Source organism: Eptatretus burgeri, chromosome 15, assembly GCF_056783735.1.
Source record: "Eptatretus burgeri isolate ZD-2024b chromosome 15, Ebu_testis_v1, whole genome shotgun sequence".
Classification (NCBI taxonomy): Eukaryota; Metazoa; Chordata; class Myxini; order Myxiniformes; family Myxinidae; genus Eptatretus; species Eptatretus burgeri.
Window position 1 is genome coordinate 1169184 of NC_140975.1, and position 20983 is coordinate 1190166.

Here is a 20983-nt window from a genome sequence, read left to right on the forward strand (position 1 = left end):
TTCGTCCTTCGGGGTGTGGTCCGCTCATCCGTGGCCTGCTCACATTGGGCGGACTGGGTGTCGCGGCTCCGCCTTCTTGCAAAGGACCGCCCAGCTCTGGTCTGCTCGTTGCCCATTGGCCGGAAAATGACGCATACCCTTATTTGGCGCACAGCCAAATCGAAACGCTTTGTGACCATATTTGGAATGGAATTCCATTCCAAAGGAATTCCACACACGCCCGTATACCAGCGAGCCCACGGAGAATGCCGAGAGCAGTGTTGTTGTTGTTGTTGTTGTTGTTGTTGTTGTTGTTGTTGTTGTTGTAGGTGATGTGAAAATCATATCTATAAAATAATCCACAGCACATGTACAATTAATTCCCATTTGACACAGGGGATGGATTCTAACTAGAAACACACACTTACCGATAAAACTGTTCTTTTAGGACCTGGCTGTTGTGTGCTCATGGTTTCCAGATTCGCAACACTACCCCCTCCCCTTTTTACAGACTAGTCCCGAGTCATCAAATTTTCGTGTGACCAGCATGTGTAAGTTTTCCCCTAGTACGATTTACCTGCGGATCCCTGAGTGCGACATTTCTTTTATACGTGTCCCAAAAATAAATAACCTAGTGTGCTGCGTAACTAAACTAACAGACTCACACGGACAACTTAACTAAATTGCCGGCGCTAAGACAGACAACAGGTGGGTTAAACTTATTTACAATTTTACCTTATCTAATATTTACACTAACCATGGCCCAGGACCTGTGATCTGTGGGGCAAAAGGCACAGCAAAGTCAACAGTTTTGTGTGGGTGAGTGCACAGCAGCTCGAAGGTCAGACGTCTTTAGGGCCTGCTCAACTGTTCTATAAAGACCTGGCTGTTGTGTGCTCATGGTTTCCAGATTCGCAACAATATGACTTAAGTTTGTGAAGAAAGTTATTTTCACAAAAAACCTGTACAATCTTCATCTTCTTTCATTCGTCGGACAAGGCTGCGGGGTAGTATCATTGGCTGTGGGCACGGCTGTACCGCTTATGCAATGTCCTCTGGAGGACCGAGCAGGAATTTGCAATTTGTTCAGGGTGCCGCCGATAGCTCGCCTACTCTTTGCGAAGGACACCGGGGGGAGTCTTCAACGTCAACCAACAAATTCCGGCAGTTGTGACGTCCGATTAACGTTCATCCAAGGGACGGCACACACATTGATGAATCACCCTGCCTGTGAAACACCAGGATGACAGTGTATAGCTGCGTCTGGATTTGAACCTAGGCTAGGCAGGTTAGAGGTAAGTGTGCATACCTCGAGGCCATCCTGTCAGCCACTTGTACAATAAGTACTGATGTTTTTGTACTTGTACATCATGTGTACACTTCTAGTTTTTGTCAAGATTAGTGACCCAAAAGAATGACTCCAATGAAGTCTTTTTAATGCCATGCATCGTTTGCTCCATTTCGTTGACAGGCAACAGTTTGTAAAGGTGTGTTACCCAGCATGCTGTGGGATATTCTGCAAACTAGGTTGATGGTGAAGCGATCACTTTCGGAGCGAAGCACAGACCGGGCCTTGGTCCGGTTACTGCAGGCTCGTCAGCTCGGCCTGAAGCTCATCGCCAACTTCACGTACGGATACACTGCTGCAAACTTCTCCGGCCGCATGCCCTGTATAGAGGTGAGAGTCGTGACGGTCTGTGCGGCTTTCTTGGTTCAGCAATCGCTTCTCACAGCATTACCCCGAAAACAGAGGTTCACGTGTCATGTTTTTCATTACTTTGTTCACCGAATCATGACAATGTCCTTGTGCAAGCTATTCAATGAACCGCCAGAGACTTTTAAAAAGTGCTTCCTGGACTTGCACTGAACTACAGGCAAGATGGGCTTCAAATGAGTGATTGTTGTTGGACATCATCAGGTTGGAGACAGCATTGTGCAGAAGGCCCGTGAGACGCTGGAACGAGCGATTAAGCTTGTTAATGACACGTCCAGGTGGGGAGCTCGAGTTGTCTATGGAGACACAGATAGGTAAGAGACTTGGAACCTCAGACATCATTTGTATCATATTTTATTTGTAGGACTATCGTATTATTGTCTGCTTTGTGGTTCTCATTTGAGGAGGCATTATCTACCTTCAGAAATATCACAAACGGTTCCTTAGGAACACCAGGTCTGAATTTCAGGTTCATCGTACAAAATACTCTTTCCATTTGTTATGTCATCCTTATTCTAACGATAGATCCAAATTGGATACCTCAAGGCAAAGCTACCTTGAGACTGTAGATTTATCATGGACACATTTGAGACACTGTTAAACTGATGAACTTCCTGGTAAATCACACACACTCGTTACAAGCTTTATCGAGTGACCTAAAGTTACCCTCAGTCGGGTTAGATTTCCATTCTGAGAAAGCAACCAACTCCACAGAGGATTCAGTGTGTCAGGGTCCTGAGGGTGGATAGGATAACCACAGATGTTATGGGATAAACTGGTGCAGGAGAGAAAGTAGACCTTTGTCAAAGTATTCCCAGGTGGAATCAACATCAGGTGCTGTGGAGATGGTGTTCCGATCCTTTTGAGAAAGGGCAGGTGCAGTCCTCGCCAGTTGGCCTGTGTGAACAGCCATATTCTGCGTTATCAGTCTTTAACAATAGGTGGAAAGATAAGAGCTTTGACATAAAAATGGTCAGAGGAGTCAAGTGGGGTGGAGGAGGAAGAAGAGAAATTGGATGGGAAGTTAGTCGTTACTCGGCAGTAGAAATAGAAAAGGAGGCGGTGGAAGACAGAGACCACCGGCCTGTCTGCGATGGCGAAGTGATGGACCCAAAGACTCGGCTTCATCGCAGGAAATTCCAATAACTTTGAAGACGTTGGTTTCCACGGCGTCAAGCTGAGCAAAGTGTGAGGCAGGGGTGGCTGCCCAGAGGGGAGTGCAGTACCCAAAGGGGAGGTAGAAAAGAGGGTGGGAGTGGTACACACTTGAAAGGGTTTAAGGCAATGGAGCTGCAAATTAGTTTTTTTTTTTTTCTGCGTCCCAGGTTCAGATATATGAAGATAGACATTGTGACCAGGGTGGAAGATTATAGTAGTTGATGGCACAAATAAAAATATGAGTGGTTTGATTACCTCGGCTCCGTCAGTATCGACGTTTTCCAGCATAGTCCGGCAGATATGTGAAAAAAATGTGCCTTTAGTGATGCAAGCATGAAATTTGGCACACTGCTCGGGCAGTATCTTACAAAGATTTTTGGATATAGGGACATTCCAGATTCTTCCGAGAGCCAAAATGGCGGCCATTTTACAAAATAGCCGATTTTGTGTTGTACAAGGAGGATACATGTGGATACAACTATATTTAAGAAGCATACCAGTGGTTTTATTTAACTAAATATAGATTCTAGCAAATAAGAAATAGCAAATAAAGGTGACAAAGCGTGAATAAACCATTTATTTGGTCATTTTTTTGGTGCATTTTTGCACTTTTGGACGGTTTTCTGCAACAAACTTCAAAAAACTGTTATCAAGCACCATGAAATGACTGTTGTTCATTTAACACTCTTGAACTCAGAGGAAGTGCTTCTGTTTGATCCTAACATCAACTTACAGAGTCAAAATTATACAGAGGAACCTCTATATCCAGGTAACAGAGGGAACAGGTAATACTATGATGCATGGATACATGTGTACATGTTACATTATTATCATCTGTGATCTCTCTTGTCCCAGTTCTACTCTCTTGTACACTCCCCACCACAGTGACATAGAGCTGTGCACTGGAGTGCAGCATTGACACACTTGCACTGTCCTCTGCATCCCTTTTTGCAGCCAAACCTTAGTAGTTGCCGACATGCCTCAGTTGCCTCTGGGAGGGTTGTCCAGTATATGTCCCAGCCATTATCGGTGTGAACCCACCCCCAGTCACTGGGCGATGGGAGCTCTGGTGTGGACACCATCATCTGGCCCCAACAGTAGCCGGCTTGGTAGGTAGCTCTCTTGATGTGCTGTTTCAGGGCTTCACGAGTTGGTGGGAGAGCATCTATTGATCTGCCATTCTGGGTGAACAGATGCTTGCGACACTCATTGACATGTTCCTGGCTACTGGTGCGATCATAGAGCACAACAACAAAACGCTCCAGTGCATCCATTTGGTCATCTACGGCTGAAGGAGTTGGCGTGGCAGCCAAGGCACAGAATGCTGCAGTGACATCAGTGACCTCATCACAGGCTTTCCAGGTTTCCCATGCTTTTTTCTTCCCCCTGCCTCCGAAGCTTGAAATGGTGTCGCATTCAGTGAGGGCATGGAAGAATGGCAAACCTTGACACTTGTTAGGTCCCAGTGCCACAGACATCTCGTGAGCTGCCAAGAACCTGAAGTTCTTTCCTGTGCCAAAAGCAACCCAGAGCTCATCAATGTCCAGACGTCCAGCTGCTGTCACCGCAAGGACCACGACATCAGTGTCTACTGTACGGATCGACACTTTGCTGTATCCCTGCCTCACAGCGTCTTCAGCATGGAGTAGCATTCTTGTGTCAGCCTCTTCATGGCTACAAGGGGCAAGACCAGCAACATCTCGGGCCTGCGTACAAAGCACATCTTTGTGGTGGGTGCTGAATACTTGTTTGTCTGTGTCTGTTGTTGCTACTTTGGTGGCTAGGAAGTCAAACAACTCCATCTTGTTCTCATCTGTGCGAAGAAAGGTCTGCCAGTTTCCAGGAATGGAACTAGATGGCTCGACTCGTCTCCTGATGACTTTACCTCGCTTCATCCTAGTGTCTGCCTTCAAACTGTCTGTGAGGTATTCATCCCAGACAATATCCATCCTGCTCATATGCTGCAGCTGAGATGTGATGTATGGCAAGAATACTTCTGATGCATACTCGTTGAAGGTCTTTGCTGTGCCAGGTGGCAGCATACTGATGATCGCTGCACCATCAAGGATGATGACTTCAACTGCTGGACTAGCAGCAGCAGCAGCATTCTCCTGTGGAGGGACCAGATCTTCTAAGCGGCCAACCAGATCAGACTTTGTTCCAAGTCTCATCTTGCCCATGTGTGACAGTGCAGGGGGACATGCTTGGTTCTCATGTGCGAAGAACTCATCAAGATCTCCATCACGTATCTGGGACGCAATGAACAACCTGGAGAACAGGGAGCAGTCGTTCTTCAGAGATGAAACCTGTAGCTGTGCTCTTGACTTCTCTCTGACTGGAGGTCGGCTGAAGAGAGGGAGGTTGTTTCTCTCGATTGGGTCGGTGATGGGCTTTGTCTGGTTGATAAGTCTCTCATGGACATAGGAGTCATGTGGTTCTTGTCCCAGCTTCTCGATCTGGCGTACAGTATTGATAACTGCTGGGTCTGCCAGGTCTCTGCTGTCTAGCACCAGGAGATCCTTGCTGTCATCACAAAATGGGTTGCCCATCTCCCCCATGACTTGAGTGAGTGAATGCACATCTCTAGCAAATGGCTACCTGTGTGTGCTTGGTCTGCTCATGGTGTTTGTGAACAGCCTTCTTGGTCTCTGATGTGGCCTGGAACTCAGCGATCACTCTGGCCATCTCTGGACCAGACACCATCCAGCGGCGTAATGCAGCGGGATTCTCTGTCAGGCCTACAGCTCCTCCGTCACCCTTAACTAATGCGTTATTCTGCTCGTGGGCTCGTGGGAAATATTCATGGAGTCTAAGTTCCTTTCACCAAATTTGATTTTTGATCTATTTATATTTCCAGAAACAATATTCAGGTAACATTCACATGCATGATCATATTGCAGAGCTCTTGTTCCAGCCATACATTATTGCGATGGTAAACTGTTATCTGTGTCCCTCATAGACCACTGTAGATGCATTTTTTAGTCAAATATGAAGTAGATAATGAAGCATGTGCATACAAGTTGATAATAATCATATTATACTCACTACATTGTGTTTTGCACCAAGCACATATGACTTTGCTGACCTTGTAGGCAGAATTTGTTATTCGTGGCAGCCATTTTGTAAAATGGCCACCATTTTGACCCAAGGGGTAATCTGGAATGTCCCCATATCCAAAATGTTTCCTAAGGGTATGCTATAACTGTGTACCAAATTTCATGCTTGTATCATCAAAGGCACAAAACTACCAGAATATTTCACATATCTGCCGGACTAGCATCGATATATCGGTGGACTCAAACCGGTACATACTGGTATATTGGTATAAAACAATTAAGTAAACATTTTAATGCAGATTCCAAAAATATGTAATGATCCAATGGTCCATCATGTATTCATATATGATGGACACATCATTGAAACACGGTGATTTTTCAAAGTATTCCCACATGTGGCTTCCTTTTTGTTTCCCCCCCCCATGATGAGAATGGTTATTTTACTTCCAACTTCAACTTGCATTAAAAATGATTTTGTTTTGATGCGAGATCAGTGTTGGTAATCGGGACAGGGCAGTATCGCTATCGCGGATCGCTGTACCGGTATTCATCACAGGCCGGTATGACTATCATGGATCACCGTACAGGTAATCGGGACAGACCAGAATGACTGTCAATGGATCGCCGTACAGGTAATCGGCACAGACCGGTATGACTATCATGGATAGCCGTACAGGTAATCGGCACAGACCGGTATGACTATCATGGATTGCCAGACTGGTAATTGGCACAGACCAGTATGACTATCATGGATCACCATACAGGTAATCGGCACAGACTGGTATGATTATCGCAGATTTCTCTACCGGTAGTCGGCACATGTTTTCCAAAGCACACCCGATTCATATAAATAACCAATTGGCAATTGCTTTAAAAACAGCTACGCCGCAAAGGAAAACGCGATTGCTTGTACGGTGCTCAGGTGTAAAGGGTTAAAAGTTAATACCCACTGTACGTACTTCCTGGTACGTTTTGACATCATACGTTCCACTGCTCCAGGTGTAGCCGAATGCGTCAAAGCTTTTTAATCAAGTCCGGTATTTAACGATTGTAAACGCCTTTCCTCATTTTCTTGGTGATGTACCGATTATGTTTTTTTCCATGCAATGTTGTTTTTTAGTATTCCGGTATATCGATATGAAAAATGATATCGATATAAACAGTATATCGATATTTTGCCGGACCCGAGTATAACCGCAATGAAACATGGGGTGCGGATTTCGAGTGAATCGGGAAGAAGAAGGAGAAGAAGCCGTACATAGTAGAGTTGTTCAGTGACAACAGTAAAGGGAAGGGAACCTTTTCCTAACAAAGCAATGGGTTTAGTCAAAAGGAATATGCATCTCCTGTTTTTTGTTTTGTTTTGGTGCACCATTGAAGTTTGAGTCTCCGTTTATCAGTCACCATCTGAGTCGCACTCACAGTTCACATCTGAAGAAGTTTCAAAGGAAGAATCTGCGTTTTCACCTCTTTACCACGGGTGTTACTCCAACAATTTACTCGTTAATCTGTCCATTTTGAACTGTTTTGAAATCGGAGGTTGAGCCTTCTCGAAGAGCTGAAAGACCAGTTTCCTTGTGGGAGGGAAAATGAAAAGCGATTTTGGAAAAGAACGGAACTGCTACGAGCAATTCCACCTCTTTTTCTGAATGTCTTGTCGTTTATCTTCCCACAGACCAATTATCCCCTCCTAACTATGCTTACAGTATTCCTTTCTGCCTGGTTATTAACTGTCTTCCTTGACATCGTATAATGCGTGGTCTTTGTATTTATTACCTGTATACGTTTTCCCTTTTTGGTAATGCAACCTCTCTCACAATTTTTCAAACATTTCTACACAGGAAGTCTAAAACCTCTGCCATTGATGATCCATTCATCAGGCTTTGTGACAACCATATTTCCCTATTGTTTCCAGCATCCAACCAATCCTGAACCTTTAAACTTGACCGTGCAACTTCATGCCACGAAAGGGCAGTGATAAACAAAGCCCGTTACCCATCACACTAACCTGTCGGTCAATATTCATCAACACAAACCACATTGTTATCCACGTAGCACCAGGGCCAAAAACAAAACACCAATTTTTATCTCACCTGGAAAATAGTTCAGGTGAGGTATGGGCGTCGCGCGGTGTTCGTCAGTCAGTCGGTGAGTCGGTATGTAAACACTCGGATGTTCTTCTCCGAAACTACACACATGATTTTGATGAAACCTCACCACAACGTTCATCACCCGTGATGTACTAAAGTTTGTTCAAGGCATGACAAAGAATCGAGATTCAAGGGGGTCTTGACCCCCCTCTTCCCCCCCCCCCAAATAGGTATTTGCTTTCTTCTTCTAAACGACGCACACGATTTTCATGAAACTTCACCACCACCTCCATCACCCGTGATGTTAACAGTCCTATTTTCACCAAATTTTGTTGAACTTCTGAGAACCGAGGACTCTGGATTGCCTTTCAAATCCCATCAAAAATTCCATTTCAAGGAGGTAAATATATTGGTCGAAGGTCATTCCGATTCCGGGTTCGCTACTTTTAACTTTTTCTCAAGAAGTATTCACCTGATTTCGACGTAACTTGGTAGGAATCATCTTGCATGATACTTTCACAAGTTTGTTCAAACTATCGGCTCATTTATATATTTTGTGCGTCGTCCATGCCTGCCAGTGGATCCCCGATTCTACCAGGTGAGGCCAGGAGCATTGCCCTTCTTTTTTATTCCAATTGTTGCACTGAGATTGAGGCACATATAAGAGCTAAATGACCGGGTGTGGGGATAATGACACAGCGACAGAGCAAAGGGAGTTGGCATTCAAGGTAGGCTGGAGAAGTGGGGAAAGAATGATGCAGGAAGTACACGTGAGGCTATCAAGACAAAACAAGGGAACTCGGTGAGCTGAGTACACAAGGACCATGTAAGCAGGCATAAAAATTCTGTGAAACATGGTAAATGTGGAAAATTTAATGTAGGCAGAAGAGTGTCGGTGAGAACGTGAATCTTTCCCTCCGTGTTTACGTACAGCATGTTCGTTCTCCTACACGGGGCATCGAAGGATCGTGCGTTCAAGATCGGGCAGGAAATTGCTGATGCGGTGACTGCGCAAAACCCAAAACCTGTGAAGCTGAAGTTTGAGAAGGTAAATTGCAGATTGTAGTGAGTGCAACTATTCCGGTGATTGTAGTGTGTGCGACTGTTCCGGAGATTGCAGTGGGTGCGACTGTTCCGGAGATTGTAGTGATGGCGACTGATCCGGAGATTGCAGTGAGTGCGACTGTTCCGGAGATTGCAGTGAGTGCGACTGTTGCGGGGATTGTAGTGAGGGCGACTGTTGCGGAGATTGCAGTGAGTGCGACTGTTCCGGAGATTGTAGTGAGGGTGACTGTTCCGGAGATTGCAGTGAGTGTGACTGTTGCGGCGATTGAAGTGGGTGCGACTGTTGCAGAGATTGTAGTGAGTGTGGCTGTTCCGGAGATTGTAGTGAGTGCGGCTGTTGCGGCGATTGAAGTGGGTGCGACTGTTGCAGAGATTGTAGTGGGTGCAACTGTTTCAGAGATTGCAGTGAGTGCGGCTGTTCCGGAGATTGCAGTGAGTGCGGCTGTTCCGGAGATTGCAGTGAGTTCAACTGTTCCGGAGATTGTAGTGGGTGCAACTGTTCCGGGGATTGCAGTCGGTGCGACTGTTCCGGAGATTGTAGTGAGTGCGACTGTTGCGGAGATTGGAGTGAGTGCGACTGTTGCGGAGATTGTAGTGGGTGCAACTGTTCCGGGGATTGCAGTCGGTGCGACTGTTCCGTTGATTGTAGTGAGTGCGACTGTTGCGGAGATTGGAGTGAGTGCGACTGTTCCGGAGATTGCAGTGAGTGCAACTGTTGCGGAGATTGTAGTAGGTGCGACTGTTGCGGAGATTGTAGTGAGTGCGACTGTTGCGGAGATTGCAGAGAGTGCGACTGTTCCGGATATTGTAGTGAGTGCGGCTGTTCTAGAGTTTGCAGTGAGTGCCACTGTTCTGGAGATTGTAGTGAGTGCGCCTGTTCCAGAGATTGCACTGAGTGCCACTCTTCCGGAGATTGTAGTGGGTGAGACTGTTCCGGAGATTGTAGTAGGTGCGACTGTTCCGGAGATTGTTGTGAATGCAACTGTTGCGGAGATTGTAGTGAGTGTGACTTGCAGAGATTGCAGTGAGCGCGACTGTTCCGGATATTGTAGTGAGTGCGGCTGTTCCAGAGATTGTAGTGAGTGCAACTGTTGCGGAGATTGTAGTAGCTGCGACTGTTGCGGAGATTGTAGTGAGTGTGACTGTTCCGGAGATTTTAGTGAGTGTGACTGTTCTGGAGATTGCAGTGAGTGCTGCTGTTCTGGATATTGTGAGTGCGACTATTCCAGTTGCCCGTGTCTTTCAACTGCTGCAGCGTCTCGCCCACACGCGGTCAGCTTGGAGGTAACAATGCCTGTCACTGAGGCGTTCACTGTTTCTGTCATCATGACAAATGAGACAAGGTAACCTGAGGCATTTCATTCTCGACTTCTTCCAGGTTTACTTACCATGTGTTTTACAAACGAAGAAGCGCTATATGGGATACATGTACGAATCCCCGCAGCAAGAACAGCCAGTGTTTGATGCCAAGGGTATCGAGACGGTGCGGAGGGACGGCTGCCCAGCAGTCAGCAAGGTCAGGCCCCGCACCACGAAGTATCATGAGTGGTTGTTCACTGCGGCACCACAATGCAGCCACAATTAACCAACATTTAGTAAGTGAAGTTATAATAACTTTCTGTCACCATGTTTAAAGGGAGATTTGATTTGTGCTGAGATATTGTTTTGTTCTATCCGTACATTAACATTTCAAGTGTGTCCATCGGTTTGTCCGTTATAGTATAGGCTCTGGGGGGGGGGGTGTTTGTTTACATGACTCTTTTCGAGCGTCACCATATTTTTTTTTGTTCTATATGCCAAGACCTACAAAAAAAGTTTGGGTAACACCTCCAGATCAAGTACATTTTCTCTGTAGGGTCCATCTTGGATTCGCAGTTGGCTACCAGCAAACTATAATTGAACCAAAATGCCCATATTGGGTTTAGATGGAATAAATCATTTGTAAACACCAATAAATTATTAATTTTGATTTACTTCAATCACTTATGCATTGCTTAACACATTTTAGCATGATTTATTCTCTTAAAACTTGGTTCACAGTAGAAAATGACCATATTTTATGTAATTTTAGTCAAAAATAGTCAAAAATAGCTTTCAACTTGAAATTTAGTTGCAGCAAGAAAAGACAAAGCATGGTTGGATTCACTTATACAATATTTTGTGTACAGTTGTTTGTAGGATTTGTTATCACAGACAATGCAGTTCACAACTCGCAATCCTGTTGCTGTAGTATCTGCATTAGGTCGGTGGCGAACTGCCTGGGAGCGAGAGCTTCTGCCTTCAATTTTGTTCTGCTGAGAAAAAGATGAGTCCTGGCCTTGAACTAGATTCTTCTTAGTTATTCTGTCAAAAACTGTCTTCATAGTGCACTTCTTGTAACATTCATTAGTCACATGATAACAAAACCCATCTCCTTCAACAAGCTTCAGTCTTTTGGAAACATGGTCATTGTGAATGCCGCTGGCTTCCCGTATCCTTTTCCAGCCATTGCTTGTGCTTGCTGTCTTATCATCGCCTACGTTTTGCAGATAATACATTTTGTTGCATCATAACAGAAGTCTTGAGATGACTTTACAAGAGTTACAGACTCCACCATTGGCACTTTATCCAACTCTTCACAACCCTGAAAAAATACGATATTATTAGTACTTCATGTTGTACATACTCTGGGAATTGGAGGCACAACCACACACTTAAAGTAAATTGGACAACTACCTATTTGGAATCAATGCTAGTTTTAATTTTGGCAATTGTATATGACCCCCGTCTCCTCAGGGACATAACAGGTAAATACATGTCAACTATTCTGCACATTCTGGATGAGGCACAACCGCATACCAGTGTGTGGCTGTGTCCCAGGCCTGGGGCACAATCGCACACTGGTATGTGGTTGTGCCCCATCCATTTACATGTATGGTTGTGCCCCATGTTACATGTGTTCATGTTAATGGGGGTCTGTTTTTGTTTTATTGTTTAGGCAGAAAACATGTGATGATAGTTTCCATTCCATTCTTCCCCAACTTCTGATAATGCATAATTTATCATATTCTTCATATTCATATATATCCTCGATATGATTTGACAAGCTGATACATTTAATATGTGCATATAATAATAGTTGACCTTGAAAACATAGGCCAAGGTCAAGGTATTGGAAACCAAATCCATTCAATTCCTTACCCTTAAAAATGTGATGATTTGACATTTAATTTATAATTATATGTGTTTGAGATCAAATTTTATGACATTAGACAATTTGTCTATTTATCGATAGAATTGGGGTATTCCCCCATTAGGGGGATTCCCCCATTTTGCTTTGAAATTTAAATATTTTGATCTCGATTTCACAATTATTCATTAAATATTTCATTTTAAGAGATACAATTATTCTTTGATATTTCATTTACAACTTTTGACCATTATTAGGTCATCTCTATCATCTCAGTAGAGATGACCTAATAAAGCCAGTCTCAAAGTCTGTCCGCCCGTCCGTACGTCCGTCCGTCTGTCCACAATCAAACCGAGTGGAGACAAATAACCAATAGTGGAATGGATAGAGGTCAATGAGACGTGCACAACGATATAACTTTCAAGGTCATCCAAAGTCGAGGTCAAGGTCACGAGGCTGTCAAAGTTGTGAAAATCATCGATTTCAAATCGTATCTCCTCCCTCATTTATCAAGAGAGATCAAATGTTATTAGTGATTCAGATACTACGGACTATTATCTGGAACAACACGAGCCATTTTTTTGAAATTTGCTCTCTTTCCGATTTTATAGCCCTTCAAACTTCGCTCTGATTCTTACATGTCCGGTGCTAATTTGAAGTGGTCATCCGGAGGCCAACGCCAATCTCTGAAGATGCTCCGGGTCCTGCGCAAATTTTTGCATATTTTTGCCCCGTATGGGCCGTTCATAAAGTACATACAAAAATGCGGGGGGTGGGTGGTTTAAAGCCCGCGTACGGGCTGCGTACAGGGGTGGGTGGGTGGTACGACGGCTGCATACATACTTTGTGAAAGTGGTGTCGGACTACATGAAAGCATTTCAGAAGATGAAGGTGAGCCTGTCGTCATCGCAAGGGGGAAAAATATCCCCGTTCACAGGAACATTTTCGACGTGATGTTGAATCCGTGGACGTCAATAATTGTTCCATATTACTGTATTACCGTAGTTAATAATTACTGATGCATTTGAGATAAATCTACAGTTTGTTGTAATCTTCAAGTATTGTGATGTGATATGAGACACATATGGGGGTGGGTGGGTGGTCACTAGCCTGCATACAGTGGGGGGGTGGGTGGTTTTGAAACCCGGAAGTAGAGCATATGTACTTTATGAACTACCCCTATTCCAGTCTAGCACAGAGTTACTTTTTGAACTTTTTTGAGTTAGGCAAAAATATGAGTTCTGCCGAGTTGTAATTTGATTTTGCTTCTGTCGACCTCTGGCAGAGATGACCGGCACTCCCGCTCGGGGGTATTTTATTTACTTAAAATCAAAGGTGATCCATTAAAATCTTACCTTTGTTTGCAGCATTGTTTTCTCTTCTTTTTCTTGAAAATCCAGTTGCCAAGAGGAAGTGACATCATAGTTAACCTCACTGTGACATCATAGTTTACCTCACTTAGGTATCCCCAAAAATGACATCATTGACTTTCATATCCCTGTAATTTACTTAAAAATGGTCTGAGGGCTTAGGTATGTATTATACACTAATAGGGAATCACATATGGGGAATGATTTGGTCACCTGATATTTGACCTTGAGTGAAGGATTCAAGGTCAAATAGACCCTCAACAGTGTTCCCTTTGTAAAAAAAAAAATGTCCTTATCTTTCTAAAAAAAATGGTCTAATGGCTCAGTTACATATATGTGTTATGAATAAATGGGAAATAACATATGGAATGTTTTAGTTACATGGTGGTTGGCCTCGAACAATGGGGTCAAGGTCAAATGGACCCTAACAGCATTGTCATCACAGTATTGCCTTTATCGAGGAAAAGCCGATATCATTCTAAACATGGTATGATGGCTAGAGATAAAATATGGAAATCTTTTGGTACTTGACCTTTCCCCGGTATGTGGTTGTGCCCCAAGTTCCCCGACATCTAATTAAGATGAGTGTCTCAATATAGTCTCTGTAGGATTGAAGCATATGCACATCACTGTTTTAGACCATTAATTAAAGCTTCAATGTTAAATCATTTCTACTTTTCATTATTTTGGCATTCATTTTGAGGAAAATCTTGGGATTATGCTAATTAGATCAGCTAAAAAAATACTAAAAAGTTACCAATGAATTCCTTGGGGTCAATAACCGATATTTAGTATAAAAAAATCAACTTTCCATGGCATTTAATTAAGGAGATATCATCATTTGATGAAATAGCGTAAAAGTGGCCATTTGGGGGTACGGGACTTACCCTGCCAGACTTTGGTTTACAATGAGCTCTATGGTCATCACACATAGCCCCATTGTGAGAATATTAAAATTGAATTGCTCAGAGAACTTAATAATGAAACTTTTGGCCAAATTTTATAGCTCTACTTATAATATTAAGTCATTCAGAGACCATCAAACTTTGAGCTACTTTCAAGTTGAAAGCTATTTTTGACTATTTTTGACTAAAATTACGTAAAATATGGTCATTTTCTACTGTGAACCAAGTTTTAAGAGAATAAATCATGCTAAAATGTGTTAAGCAATGCATAAGTAATTGAAGTAAATCAAAATTAATAATTTATGCGTGTTTAATAATGATTTATTCCATCTAAACCCAAGACAGGCATTTTGGTTCAATTATGGTTTGCTGGTAGCCAACTGCGAATCCAAGATGGACCCTATAGAGAAAACGTACTTGATCTGGAGGTGTTACCCAAACTTTTTTTGAAGGTCTTGGCATATAGAACAAAAAAAAAATTAGGGTAACGCTCTAAAAGAGTCATGTACACAAACACCCCCCCTCCCCCCCCCACCCCAGAGTCAGGAGTATTAACATTTACTTTGTATTCACTGGAACCGATGATGAAATTATAATCCCAGAAAGCTTCCTTGATGGTAATTTATACGATCCCAACTTCCCATATTACCTCCTCTAAATGGGGTCAATAGGTCAGTAATAGTCAGCTTGGCCGTAATTTGAATCCATCGTTTGGGATTTTGATTGATCATTATTGTCGATTCACTTACTTTCTTGACCAAAATAAAAGGTATATGAGGGGTCGTTGTTGGGTCTGAATAAATATCCTTCAGGCCTATTAGTCTGGTATTTTGGACGATTGGGCCAGGCAGGTGACTGGGCTATTTGTGATGTTGTTTAATTGAGTTTTAATATATGCATTTTTAAATTACAAGATTGATGCTCATGCAAGAGTAAGGTCATGGTAAGAACCGATAGTGGGGCAACATTTGGACACAACAAGGAAGGGAAGAGAGAGAGAGGGAAGGAGACGCTGGGTGAGATGGGTTAATGGGGGTAATAACGATCAGCTGTATGAGTGTGGGTGACATGAGATGGTGGTGCACGTTCCCCTGTGTTTTCATCGATTGAATGGCTTGTCAAGACCACCTGTGTTATCTCAATGCAACATGTGTGTTCCACAGGTACTCGAGCGAACCATTCAAATTCTTTTTGACACGAAGGATGTGAGCGCAGTGCGCATGTATGTGCAGCGACAATGCAGCAAACTCCTCTCGGGGAAAAGCTCATTACAGGATTTGATTTTTGCCAAAGAGTACCGCGGCCTTGCCACGTACAGACCCAGCGCGTGTGTTCCGGCTCTGCATATCGCACGGTACAATTTCAAAAACAAACACACTCTCAATTCACACGTGACATGCTGCACCTCCTTGTAAACTTCATTTTGCCACCGATTTTCCTTGTATCCTCGAACCTCTCCGACATCTCGTGCTTCTACCGGTTAGCAAACTTTTGGCCTCGGACCCTCGGGCCGAGCCCCGTGTTGGCGAAAGGGTGCCGTACGTGATCGTGAACGGACCTCCGGGCCTACCCCTCATCAAGCTGGTGGAGCGTCCTCTGGAAGTGTTGAACAGTTCGAATTTGGTGCCGAACGTGCAGTACTACGTCCGCAAGCAGCTGCTCCCTGCCTTGCAGCGAGTCCTCTCTCTCATCGGTGTCGATGTGTTCAGCTGGTACCAAGTTCTACCACGGGTGGGGATGCACACTTTTACTCTCTTGTTCCATGTTCTCCTCTTTGTCACTTTTTTTTCTTCTTTTCTTTTCCTCATTTCTATAGTCACTACGACAGCACCATCCGTCCTCTCCTCACGATCTTCAACTCACTCCTGTGATGCGTGGTTGGCAGGTGATGCGAGTGCCATGCCGCCCGAGGAATATGGATGAAGGAAGCAAGTCCACCATCGTGCATTACTTCGGTACAACACGATGTGCAGTGTGTAGTGAAACTGCTACTGATGGCCTGTGCTCCTCATGTACACGACAGCCTCAACGCGTGGCCGCAGTACTTATGGACCAAGCACGGAAACGAGAAAGAAAGTACCATCATCTATTGCAGGTATTTTGTTTTGATAAGGCACTTCATATCTGCAACCACACCACCCTGCACCGAACAGCATCCTCATTTCCATTATTATCATCAACTGATCATCTCTCCACCTTCCCAAACCAAAACGCTCTCCTTCCTGAGTCTGTCTACCCCTGCCAAATGTGTCCGTGTGCAGTTGTGTCGGAGTTGTTCGGGGTTGGCAGAATGGCAACCACCCTGCGTGTCGCTTGATTGCCCAGTGACGTTTGCCCTGGCAGGTTTAGAGGAAACTTCTCAGGATTATCAACAGTTTGCATCCCTACTGAACTGATTATGATCTCTAACCTTTGCCATCTCAGCATCAGAAGACTGTCTGGTGCTTATTTCAGATTTTCTTCATGTTCCCTTGGTCATCATTGCTGCATGGAGTGGACAGGAAGGGGTGTATTCAGACAGGTGATGTCTGTGACAATAAAACGACGGTCCCGAGGACCCCTTACCAAGATTATGTCCAAATGGACTCAAGATCAGTGCTTTGACCTTTATACACGATTGTGATGAGAAAATTCAAAACCTTCATGACACTTCTGTGAGCATTGATCTAGCACTTTTAAAATCCATTGTCTGCACAACAATATAATATATTTGTGACTTAATAATTAATTGTTTGTACAATAATATAATATGTGAGTGATTAAATTATCCATTGTTTGTACAATAATATAATATATGATTGATTAAATTATCCATTGTTTGTACAATCATGTAATATATTAGTGATTAAATAATCCATTGTTTGTACAATAATATAATATATGATTGATTAAATAATCCCTTGTTTATACAATCTATACTAATAATAGGGTGTGTGTGTGTGTGTGTGTGTGTGTGTGTGTGTGTGTGTGTGTGTGTGTGTGTGTGTGTGTGTGTGTGTGTGTGTGTGTGTGTGTGTGTGTGTGTGTGTGTGTGTGTGTGTGTGTGGGGGGGTGTATGTGTGTGTGTGTGTGTGTTGTGTTGTGTTCATAAAAGAATTCTCTCTGCGAACTCCCCACCCCCTCTCTCCCTTTGTCCATCCTCTCTCCACCGAGCACCCTCCCACACCTCTCTCTCTCTGTCTGTCTGTCTTCGGATGTGTTCAAGTTGTGATTATGTCTGGATGGTGTTTGTTTCCAGATGTGTCGGGATGGTGTTTGTGTGGTGGAAAATTTATTTTAAAATATTAGCTCTGTAATTTTTTTCGTTTGGCTGTGGCCCAATTAAACCTAATACTGTTACGAATCTGGAACCCATCGCACACAACAACCAGGGTCCCAAAAGAACAGTTATATCGATAAGTCTGTGTTTCTAGTCAGGGTTCCTTCCCCCTTTGTTTAATGGGTGAATAATTGTATGTGCGCTGTGAATTATTTTAAAGTTAGACCTTTTGTTACATCAATTACTACAACAACAACATCCTCCTTCGTTTCTCGTCCTACCATCATCCATCGGCACCGTTAAACATGTGCATGCCAGCACGTACATGGGCGGAGTTTCCTCGGCCACCAGAGCTCCGACTCCACCCCAGAGAGATGGAATGTTCCCCACGACCAATGAGAGGCGAGACGTCTCAGACACCGACTTTCCCACGAACCCCGGACCAATGGGAGGCGAGATGTCTCAGACGGCAAACTTTCCCACGACACCCCTGCTCACAGGAGAAATGAAATATAAGGAACGCCAGGGCCTTGGAAACAGCGTTAGGGTGGGGCGATTGGGTTCGAGGTGCCGGAGATCGACTCGTCTGGTCTGGTCGGCTTGGTAGCGATCGGGTTTGAGGTGCTGGAGATCGACTCGTCTGGTCTGGTCGGCTTGGCAGTGTTCGGGTCGTCTCTCGTCTCGTCCACCTGGCGTCCGACGCTTTTCCTCCGTCCCTAGTGCTTGGGGTGGCATCGTTGCTGCGGGTTCGAGTCCCGCCGAGCCAGATTGTCGAAGACCACATGAGGTGGACAGGTCCACGCGCAGGCTCTGGTCTCGAGCTCACCTGTCCTTGAGCTGGAGGCCTTCAATAAAGACCATTGGGGTCCATTTCTGTGTGCGTGTGTCTATATGTGGGCCCGTCAGTAGAAATTGTTAAGTGCTTGCTCTTTGTACATTGCATGACTATATTCGGTGTTAATTCTGCTCTGTGTCTCCCCTTTCCCTATTGTAAATAAATCCCCTGTTAAATGTATCAGCTCGTTTCTGTGTTTTCTTCATTGGTTTAACATGGTGCATTTTGGGGAATTTAAGAAGGCCGTTGTTGCTGTAGTTGTGTGCATTTGGACCGATGGGACCTCGGTAACCATCCGCTCGGGTTGTGCACGGGTCGAGTACGGAAACGATTCGTCCCGTTCGAGTTCCGTCGAGGGTGTGAATACTCGGTAGTTCGCCACTTGGGCCTCTAGGTATTTTGAAGTTTGGCAAATAACCCTGTACCACGTGGTTGGTTTATTGACGATTCACAGTCCTGTAAGGGACCCGTACCCTCAGAGTTGTTTGAGGGTAACGATCTGAATCCCCGGTGTTCGGTGGAGTCGACCCTACTGCTCCACCTAGCGGTCGTACTCGTCGCCAATACCCGGCCCGCAACAATACTTGATTAAAATTAGCAAATAAAAGCTTTTTATATACAGGGTGAGTCAAAAGTAGCACCCGATTTCTGTTTTTTTGCCTCTCAGATTCTTTCTGGGAAGTCATGTTGTTAATAATTGTCTTGCAGATTATTAATTTTCGTAATTTATTTATTTTTGATTTTGTTTTGCAGGTTATTGCTGCGAGTTTGGAAAGTTACTGAATTTGCACCAAATTGAGCTTAATGGCACAATTAACAGACACAATTGTGTCTACTGGGCTGCGAATAACCAAAGAGTGACAGTTGAGAAGGAGGTAAATTTACCTGGAGTGACAGTTTGGGCAGCCATATCTCCATTAGGGATAATTGGACCCTTTTTCTTTGAGGGATCTGTCACTGCAGAAATTTACCTGGATATGCTGCAAACCTTCTTTTGGCCCAGGGTACAAAATCAGGACTGTTATTTCCAGCATGATGGAGCTCCACCTCATTATGGACGCTATGTTCGTCAGTGGCTTGATGAAAACTTTCCCAGAAAGTGGATCGGCCGCCGCGGCCCGATCGAGTGGCCGGCACGCTCCCCAGACCTTACACCTCCAGATTTCTTTCGTTGGGGGCTCATGAAAGACCTTGTTTTTCGTGAAAAGCCTCGGACCATTCAGGAATTGAAGGCTCAAATCACTGCAGAGTTTGAGGAAATTGATATCGAACTCTGCAGACGTGTGTGCCGCTCTGTGCCTGATCGGCTGCAATTGTGCGTCGATCACGAGGGAGGGCACTTTGAAAATTGCGAGTATAACAGCTTGGTACAGTTCGTAATAATTTTTTCTTGAATACATGGTTAGATAAACATGTCATTCATTTATTTCTACCTTCTTGTACACTGTAATACAAATGGCAAACAAACAATCAACTGACAGAAATCAGGCGCTACTTCTGACTCACGTGTGTGTGTGTGTGTGTGTGTGTGTGTGTGTGTGTGTGTGTGTGTGTGTGTGTGTGTGTGTGTGTGTGTGTGTGTGTTCGAGAAAACCTCGATGATAGACAATGATTGATTTAAAAGCTCATTAGAAACATAATTATTACATTCATTATGTGAGTGTGTATCTGTGATTCGGTATTCATTATACCCATGTATGAGTATTAGTTGACTTGATTGAAGCTTGTGTAATTACAAACATGAGCCCCATGGACATGCATATTTGGTCCACAAGGACATAAATGATACAGCTCTGTATTCTTATTGCTATTTAAACTCATAGCTCACAACATATTTATGCTTGTAAAGGTATAAAGTCTATTGCAAAGCATTGTAATTAACTAAAGTCATTTTGTCACGATATATGGGGTTGTTGACTAAGAAGGATCATGGGTAAATAATCAAACCCAGAGTGAAAGCAACTGAAAGTGGGTTTTTGCATCACGTCCTTGAAGAAAGGAAGCAGCCCACACATTTGCCTGCACGATTGAGGGAGCCCATTGTCCTGTGAATCAAACTGCTTGTTTGCAATCAGACCACAATTGAGTGGGAGATTAATTCCCATGCTTGCACATGATGACCAGTGTTCCCATGCTCGCACACAAACCATACATGGTGTTATGCTAATTAAGAGACTGAGGAACATTGAGTGATAAACATGTACTGTTCATTGTCCGACTCATGCCCCCTTTTTCCCCCTTTCTATGCAAATAATTTTGCTGTAAAAAGCTCGGCTTGTGAACAGAACTCGAAGAGAAGGAGGTACGCAGGGACACATCTTGGCGTGTCTTTGCGCATTCGTTTTCTTTCCCGTGCACATGTGAATAAATGGTTCAACTTGCA

At 44.0% G+C, this 20983-nt stretch overlaps 1 protein-coding gene across 13 annotated transcripts in view; it reads left to right on the plus strand.

The window, feature by feature from the left end:
* Positions 1 to 20983, plus strand: part of REV3L (REV3 like, DNA directed polymerase zeta catalytic subunit) — a 94588-nt gene extending 73605 nt beyond the window's left edge. For 5 of the 13 annotated variants that reach the window (XM_085858487.1, XM_085858484.1, XM_085858489.1 and 2 more), the window contains 8 exons: positions 1451 to 1657; positions 1898 to 2007; positions 8931 to 9045; positions 10441 to 10578; positions 15670 to 15860; positions 15991 to 16237; positions 16392 to 16601; positions 16768 to 20983. In XM_085858487.1, coding sequence (XP_085714613.1) covers positions 1451 to 1657; positions 1898 to 2007; positions 8931 to 9045; positions 10441 to 10578; positions 15670 to 15860; positions 15991 to 16237; positions 16392 to 16601; positions 16768 to 16902 — 1353 coding nt within the window. In that variant the 3' untranslated portion in view covers positions 16903 to 20983. Of the gene's footprint in view, positions 1 to 1450; positions 1658 to 1897; positions 2008 to 8930; positions 9046 to 10242; positions 10347 to 10440; positions 10580 to 15669; positions 15861 to 15990; positions 16238 to 16322; positions 16602 to 16767 lie in introns of those variants that run through there. The other 8 variants (XR_015052053.1, XM_085858488.1, XM_085858490.1 and 5 more) reach the window with 8 other exon arrangements.